Source organism: Lepus europaeus, chromosome 19, assembly GCF_033115175.1.
Source record: "Lepus europaeus isolate LE1 chromosome 19, mLepTim1.pri, whole genome shotgun sequence".
Classification (NCBI taxonomy): domain Eukaryota; kingdom Metazoa; phylum Chordata; class Mammalia; order Lagomorpha; family Leporidae; genus Lepus; species Lepus europaeus.
In genome coordinates this window covers 53,197,185-53,205,722 of record NC_084845.1, presented here as the reverse complement: position 1 = coordinate 53,205,722, position 8,538 = coordinate 53,197,185, and the positions used below count along the sequence as shown (strand labels likewise).

At 54.8% G+C, this 8,538-nt stretch overlaps 1 protein-coding gene across 1 annotated transcript; it reads right to left on the bottom strand.

Moving 5' to 3' along the window:
* Positions 1 to 810: 810 nt before the first annotated feature.
* Positions 811 to 7,850, bottom strand: PDP2 (pyruvate dehydrogenase phosphatase catalytic subunit 2). Its single transcript, XM_062176941.1, has 2 exons — positions 7,747 to 7,850; positions 811 to 5,911 (listed from the first exon to the last, which is right to left on the bottom strand). Exon 2 carries the CDS (start codon positions 5,868 to 5,870, stop codon positions 4,278 to 4,280), a length of 1,593 nt encoding a protein of 530 aa, XP_062032925.1. The 5' UTR covers positions 5,871 to 5,911; positions 7,747 to 7,850; the 3' UTR covers positions 811 to 4,277.
* Positions 7,851 to 8,538: the final 688 nt, after the last annotated feature.

Sequence of the window (8,538 nt, the reverse complement as noted above, 5' to 3'; positions counted from 1 at the left end):
ATCCCAGTTCACACTAGAGTGTTGATGACTTAATATTTGCATTTGGATTTGCATTTTAAGTACCTACTGGGGGCAGTTAAGACCCCCTCCTTGTCTGCTCTTTGTCCTACATCCCATATAGTCCTGGGTCTGACTCCCAGCTCTCTCCTAATCCCAGCTCATGTACACCCTGGGAAGCAGCAGGTGCTGGCTTAGGTACCTGTGTCCCCGCCACCCATGTGGGATACACAGAGTTCCAGGCTCCTGGCTTCAGCCTGGCCCAGTTCCAGACGTTACAGACACTTGAGGAATGAACCAGAGTATAGGAGATCTCTGTCTCTCTGCCTTCAAATACAAATTTTTAAAAACCTTTGTTGTAAAATAGATTTTAAAAAGAACCTACAAGAACTGTCCTTATAACTGAACTACATCCCTCCTGGTGCAGGAGGGACAGATCAGCCAGGCGGTGGGATGCAGAGGGCTCATTGCGTTCCATCCAGGCGGCTGCCTGGCTCTGCACCAGCCCGATCCTACAAGTTGGTTTGAAGAACTCAGCTGGCTATGAAATCCCAGCAGCCGTGACCCCGTGTGTGTGGAGACCCCCACAACAAAGGCTCCACTTCCTGTTCCTTGTTCTCATGGTCAACACATAACGAGGACTTCCTGTGCAGTCAACAGTGCCAAAAACGTGCAGAGCCTCATGCTTCTCCTTTGGGTGGACTTCCAAGCAGCCTGAAATCTCCCACGGCGAGAGGAAGGGGGTGGGACAAAGGTTGGCCTAATCTCGCAATAACCCCAACACTGAAGCAACCAGTATCCAGCTTGAGAGAAAGCACATTTCACATGGCCTTTTATTTATGCTTCGCTTCAATATCTCTAATGGTTAGAAAATCAGTGGCAGATACAGACATGGGTAAACAGCTTGACATACAAATGGCAGTAATTACTAAAGGACACAATTAATAAATGTTCTAAGAAAATGCTTGGCCAGAAATATTTTTCAGGAGACAAGTTAGACATCAGGTGCACAAGGAGCAAGGGGCAGAACCTCAGTGGGCTCAGGAGATGAGCATCCAAGGGTCCCACCAGGTGACACGGCGGCAGCTCACACCACAGGCTGCACCTGCTGCCCTTAGCCTCAAGAGTCACCGCTCCAGAGACGAATGAACCACTTCAGGATGAAGCCGGGGTGGCTCCACTCCAGGATATTCTGGTTCAAACTGGGGAATTAAGTCTTCCCAAAAGCCAAAAATCCCAAGTGCAGCTGGGCCCACCAGGGGCTAATGAACAAAAAAGCCAAGCCAAGCCCACCCCGAGCACAATTTTTGGTTGCACAGAACAACACTCTTCACAAATTAACTCATGTTTGAGCTGCTTAGTTTTCACTTCTGTGCGAAAGCTGCCAATTCAATAGTGTCTCAACGGAGAGATCCAGGCCTAATGCACTCCTGACTCTGATGTCACCGAGCTCATCTCGACATGTAGAATTTACATCACTGGATCTGGCACACTAACTTGAATTTAGGACTAATATCATCTTCTCTACCCATTTTGTCCAATCCCCAGACCCCAGACTTATTTACATATAAGATCATATATGATGCCAATATTATCAAAGCTCCTTAGCTAACATAATAAATAAGCAATTTTAAGCACCAAAGCATGCTTCCTTCAAGTTGCATCTAAAATATTAAGCATTCAATCTCAGCTTTTAGTTCATTTTACAACTCTCAATATGGACATCTCTATGTAAAAGGAGAAAGTGCTTTGGAAGATGTGACGAGGACCACCAGCCTCCTCTCAGATACCAGTGTCTGGAAACAGTAGCCCACGTGCTTATTGAAGGCCATCGACAGCGGAGCCGTGGTCAAGGAGACAGATACGCTGCAGCCTAATGAGGAGGGAGTGCTCCCTGGAGCATTCGTGGAAAGAAATGAGAGTTCACAGTGGAAAAGGATGGGCGATCATTTGGCCTTTCTTCTCTATACATCCGCTTGCAAGCAGGAAAACCTATCAGGCGGAGAAGAAACACAGATAGGCTCGGAGACACAGGTGCGAAGTCTGTGTTCTCTCAGCTGCCCCACGAGTTACTGAATCAGAGACATTTATGACTTGGACTTCAAAGGAGAAGGCAGACGCTCTACGCCAGTACAGGCTCCGAGGGCACTCCGGGACTTAGCTGGCACAGAGAACAAAGAGCAAGACGCCAGACAAGTGGAGTTCTCAGTTCTAGCAACAGACTGTCACACCAGCAGATGGTAGCGGTTCACGTCTTGTTTTTCAGTTAAGGTCTAGAAGATCCACAATGGTTGCTGGACAAAGGGACCAAGGCTTAAGCTCAAGTACTTGAGATTTCCTAGCTGAAGCCACAGCACTGAACAATAGCACTGGAAAACGCACAGAAAAACATCCCCAAGCGAGCAGGATCCCAACCCTTGCCTGAACTGTCAGCTGCACCACAGACAGAAATGAGGAAGCCAGACCGAGCGATTTTGCTTTTCTTTCCAGCGGGTGGCATGAGGGGGTGAGAGGGGATCGAGTAATGTCGCTGAACTACACTGAAGACTTTTTCCTGATGCGCTACGGGAAAACAACACTGTCGGTTCTGTGGGATTATAGCTGTGTTTCCATTTAGGGACACATTTCCTGTTGTGTCAATGCCACAGCAATTCATAAGATGAGATTCACACCCCCGAAAGGCTCCACATGGCTTAATGTTCAAGTAAACACAGGCTTTGCGGCCCACGGAAACCACGATAAGTTCCACTTGTGTTTTTGTCCCAGCTGGGCAGGCTAAATACAGTGTAATACCTGAGGAACGGGACTGCCCATTTCTCCAGGCTAGCGACAAGCGCCCCATCTGGTAAGCCACACGCCTCTCTCCTCCCCACTGCCTCCCACGACGCAGACAGAGGCTTCCGCTGGGGATGGTTCCGAGGCCCTTTGTGAATTCCCCTTTCCAGATTCGGGCTGACTCTCAAGTCTGCCGTCCGCAGCGTATACCTGTCCTGCCTCGAACACCCGTCAGGACCACCACGTGCCAGAGCATCTGATCAACTTGCCCGCAACTGTCTGGAGAGGGGACAGGCGAAGGCTTCTCTCCAGGCCATACTGTGCCGGCAGAAGCAGAGCAGAGGTAGGACGAACAGGTGGAACGAACAGGAGGATGTCTGAGAGGTACGATCAGCAAGGTTAGGTGCCATACACAACCCCTAGAGTAAGTCAGGGAGGAGATTTGCTAACGCTGGGAGGGCTCAGAGTTAAGGCTTAGACACAAGTTACCTATGGCTCAAAGATTCTGGGGTGTGTCTCAGTGGAGGGGACCAAAAGCCGTAGAAGTGAATTCAGCTGGTCCCGGGGGGGGCCAGGCCCAGTCACGCTGGCGGTGAGCCTGCCTCCAAGCTGCAGGAATCAAGCGAAGATGGAACTGGAATGCAGTATCACAAAATGTGTCCACACTCACAACAGAGATTGTCACAACAAAGACAAGTGTGCTGTAGTATGCGTTGTAGACTTAAGCTTTAGGACTTAAAAAAAAAATGAAAACAAAAACTTGGTTGCCTAGAAATGGTCAAGAAAGTGATCCAATTTGCCGGTTTTTGCAGCTGGGCCTCGGAAGAGGCCCAATTTTTGCAGGAAGAGCCTGCAGTTTTTCTTCTTGGAATCATGATTAAATTTCCCCTCCTCAGGCCTGGGCTGACAGCGTTCAGCCTCTTTTTTTTTTTTTTTTAATTTTGACAGGCAGAGTGGACAGTGAGAGAGGCAGAGGTCTTCCTTTTGCCGTTGGTTCATCCTCCAATGGCTACTATGGCCGCTGCATCACGCTGATGCGAAGCCAGGAGCTTCTCCTGGTCTCCCATGCGGGTGCAGAGCCCAAGCACTTGGGCCATCCTCCACTGCCTTCCCGGGCCACAGCAGAGAGCTGGCCTGGAAGAGGGGCAACCGGGACAGAATCACGGCACCCCGACCGGGACTAGAACCCAGGGTGCCGGTGCCGCAGGCTGAGGATTAGCCTATTGAGCCACGGTGCCGGCCAAGCATTGGGCCTCTTTATGAGAGGCAAAAGACACAGCCTCCAAGGCCTGCCCTCTGCAGAGGGTAGTTAGGCAGAACGCAAAGGAAACCACTGCTATTGTTTTCAATCAAGGCTTTTCTCCACCTCCTTGTGTTGGCCAATTATTCAGCAAGCTACGTCTGCCTGCCCTTAGAACAGTAAGGTCTGAACAGCTTGCTTATAGCATACGTGAAAATATTTTCAAGAGCATTTACATTAGCCTTGGCCGTAGGATGGGAGGCTCTTAACCGCCCCGGTAATATGCATCAATGGAGTCTGAGTTAAAATAGACCACAGTGACAGTGATGTCATCCCGGTACATCCTCGCCAGGTCCTCCGGCAGCGTCAGCATGGCCGTCAGCCGCTCCGGCTCCATCTCCCCGTACTCGTTGCTGCCGAGGGCGTGTCTGATCAGGTGCGTGGCGGCATTTCGGTCGGCCGCGGGGAGCCCGCTGGCTTTCCTCTGCAGCAGCAGGCTCTGCAGGCGCCCCAGGCTGGTGCGTCCCTGGGCCAGGTCTGGCTGCTGCTGACCCACATCGGCCAGGTGCCCCACCACCAGCCTCACCACGTCCTCGTTGCTCAGCACGTCCCACAGGCCATCGGAGGCCAGCACGAGGAACTTGTCCTGGGGCCTCAGCTTGTGGTATGTGACCTCGGGCTTGGCAGTCAGGTAGGGGGGCGTGTGGTAGTGGGGGGGCGTGAACTGGTAGATGTTGAGGGCCTCTGTGTCGAAGCCCCTCCCCAGGACGCTGCGCTGCAGCTCCGGGCTCCACTTGAGCTGAACGTCCCCGAAGGCCCTGCAGGGCAGCAGGATGCCTAGCAGCCTGTCATCTACGACGATCGTCCTGTCCTCTGACTCGGGGTGCTCCCTCTTCAGCCGGGACAGCTCGGCCTCGTTCCAGGCATTGTGGTCACGGGTAAGGGGCAGACAAGACCACCTGCCGTTGTCCTCCTGCACACCCAGGATGGCCCGGCAGTCACCGGCGTTTGCCACATGCAAGTGCACGCCATTGACGTGGGCCATGCAGGCTGTCGCCCCAGAGAAGGCGACCTGGAGCGACAAGTTCTTGGCCATCTCGTCCTCCAGAGGGGCCTGGATTTCCAGCGAGATGTCAGAATCCAGTCTTTGGAAGGAATGTACCAATGCCTCTTCGATGCTCGGTCCCATTTCCATGTGCAGGTCAAGCAGCTCCTGCCAGTAGACGCGGAGGTGGTCGAGGTGCACCGAGGTGACATTCTTGTAGATGCTGTCCCCTGGGTGCTTCAGCCACTGCAGGATGGGCAGCACGGGCTTCATGTTTTCCATGGCCCCCTCCATCTGCTCCAGGGTCTGGTAGGACATCAGGGACACCGCCACATAGTAGAAGAGCCTCTCGCTCACGGCTTGTGCGCAGGCGGGACCACCGTGTCCATCGAAGACCCCGAACATCAGTCCGTCGGTCTGCAGGCAGGAGGCCACGCCTCGCCGGTCCTCCACGGGGGAATTGGCAGCCAGCTGGTTGCTTTCAAATCGCAACACTGAATTCGGGGCTCCGCTGTTGAGGTTGAGAATCTTGTGGGCCAACTCGCTGGCCCGAAGCACTTCATTTACCTGCTCGGGGCCGAGCTGCAAGTGCAAATCCTCTTCCTCCGTCGTCGACGTGTGTCTGCAGGCTTTCTGGAGGGCAAAGCCACCACCCAGGAATTTGCTTTGTAAGGCGGGTGGCGCCTGGGAAAAGAGCCTCCCTCTCAGACTCCTCTGCAGGACGTATCCTGAGTACGAACGTCTGCCCCCTCGCCACGTGGCGACGCTCTTCCTGGCGGAACTTAAGATCCGGGAGGATACCATACCCGACATTCTGAAACTCGCCCGCAGCCGTGTCAAGACCGTGTTTACACCTGAAAACCAGAGTTCAAGAAAAATTCAAATCTGATTTCTTACAAAGACTGACTTCTGAAACGTTTAATTGGCCAATATCCTGAAACAGAGCTGATCCAAAGCAAGCTAGAGTCCCGTGGCACTCAATGAGGACAGCTCCTGAGAAGGTATTAGGCAATTTCGACACGTGGTGGGAACGTCATGCACAGAGCCAGCTGCCGCACCCTGAGGCACTGCCTCAGGGGACCTCCACTGTACACAGGATCTGTTGTTGACAGAAATCTCATTAAACGGCACATGTAAAGAGCTGGCTACACGCAGAATACAGGGGGCCGGTGTTGTGTTGTAGTGGGTAAAGCCGCCGCCTGCAATGCCTGCATCCCGTACAGGCGCCGGTTGGAGCTGAGGCTGCTCCATTTCCATCCTAGCTCCCTGCTAGTGCACCTGCGAGAGCAGCAGAGGATGGCACAAGTACTTGGGCCCCCCGGATCCACGTTGGGAGACCAGGGTGGAGTTCCAGGCTCCTGGCTTCTGCTTGGCCCAGCCCCGGCCATCGCAGCCATGTCAGGAGTGAACCAGAAAGATGGACGCTTTCCCTCTTTTTGTCTCTCCCTCTCTAACAATGCCTTTTAAATAAATTTTAAAAAATTTATTTAAAAAAAAGCAGAGAGTTTACTTGAAAGGCAGAGAGTTACAGAGAGGCAGAGGCAGAGAGAGAGAGAAGTCTCTCTTCTGAAGTGGAGCAGCTGGGACTTGAACCGGTGCCCATATGGGATGCCAGCCCTGCAGGCAGTGGCTTGACCTGCCTTGCCACAGTGCCGGCCCCAAATTAAATCTTTAATTTTTAAAAGTGCAGTACGAAAACCTTTTACACCAACATAGACTTATCTTTTTATTGATTTTACTGTTTAAAATTTGTTTGAAAGAGCTACACCGTTTCAACAGGAACAATCGCAATTTACTAAGCTATTCTCAATCTTGGGGATGTAGAGGTCAACCCCACGAACTTGCTGTTTATAAGCCACTCGACTGTACTGTCTCCTACAGACCTCTCCCGACTTAGGTCTCATCCTGCTTATTTCCAAGCGAGGAATTAGGAGGCCAAAGGGCGAAGCTCGCTGCCAAGGTTATTTCCAACTGCTTCGAATTTGCCTCCGTGGGACACAAAGGTTTCCTAGGACCTTCGCCAGCCTCGGGTGGTATTTCTCCTGGACAACAAAAAACCCACACAACTACCCTATTAGCACCAGCTTTTCTCGCGTGAGCGAGACGAGGCGCGTTCCCCACGAGCGTTTAGATTTCATTTAGGAATTCCAAAGACCCCGCGGGGCCCACCTCGCCCACCCTGGGGCAGCAGCTGTCGGTCGCGGGGTGCAGAGGGCGCCCCACCCTCCAGGTAAACTGCCCGGACCAGTTTCGCGCCCCTAAACAAAACGCACAGATCCCCCCACCCCGCTCAAGTCTCCGGTCGCCGCCTCTGGGGCTAGCGCCCCGGCTCGGGGGTCACCCAGCCGCAGACCCTGGCGCGGCCCGGTCCCGGGCGTCTCCGAGCCTCGGCGTCCCAGCTTGGGGTCGGCGGGCGTCCAACGGGTCGTCGAGCGCACTGGGGTGCTCGCAGGGCCAACGCCATGGGCGCGGGCCCGGTGAGTCCGCGCACCCACGTGGCGCCAGCGCGCAGGCAGGGTGATGGTGATCGCGGGCCAGGCTAGTCCGTCCGGGTCCCGAGCCCGCCCCCTCGCCTCACTTCACCTCACCTCGGTTCTCCGCCCCATCGCCTGAGCCAGTGTCGCCGGACCGGGGAGAGGCCGGGCGAGCAGGCCGCGGCGCCCACGCCCCTCCTTGGTCCACTACCTACCTCGGACCCTCGTCCTCTTCGCGCCAGCCGCTGCCGCTGCCGTCGGGGCGGTCCCGTCAGCTCCGAGTCCTCGCACAGCGCCGCTGCAGCCGCCGCCACCCGAGTCTCTCCTCCCCAGAGCGGCCCCTCTGGAGGGACCGAGCTCCGGAAGAAAGCGCCCTCCTACCATCTCCTATTGGTTCATCTGCGGAGGCGGGCCCTTGATGGACGGTGGGATCGCCCAATGGCTGCAGAGGGCAGGAGGCTGGCAGAAAGGCTAAACCGGGAGTGGCCGGCACCGCCCTTCTCGGCCTCTCTGCACCCAGATTCTGAGGATCTTAGAGCGCGGGACTGCTGGGGCCGGGCAGTCACGTGGCTGCCCACCCCAGCTACCTGACCGTCACTCTGAACGCCCCCGAGCCGAGCTGCCACTCCAGTCACTTCCTGTTGGTAACGTCCCACGGCTTCCTCCTAACCACCGCACCCGCACTTGCAACCCCTGGGACAACTCCCGTGGGCCCCGTGGGCGTTCAGTGGTTAACTTGCCCTGAGCGCCTCTTGCCGCCAACCCTCTCTTCCTTTCCTCCTCTTTGCGGGTGACGCCCCTGGCTGTTTGCCTTGAGGTCCAAGCCAGAAGCCTGGGGGGGTCATCTTGGTGCCCCCCTGGCCTCCCCACCTTCCTTTCAAGTGTGGAATCATGCAATCCTGGCTTCTAAAGACCTCTCCAGTCGCCCATCTGCCTTCAGCTCCCCACCCTAATCCAAGCCCCTCATGTGGTCTCCAACCTCCAATATTGACTGGACAGGGCAGCCA

Excerpts from the sequence above, each read along its gene's own strand:
- PDP2 (XM_062176941.1), bottom strand. The coding sequence starts at position 5,870 with ATGTCGGGTATGGTATCCTCCCGGATCTTAAGTTCCGCCAGGAAGAGC.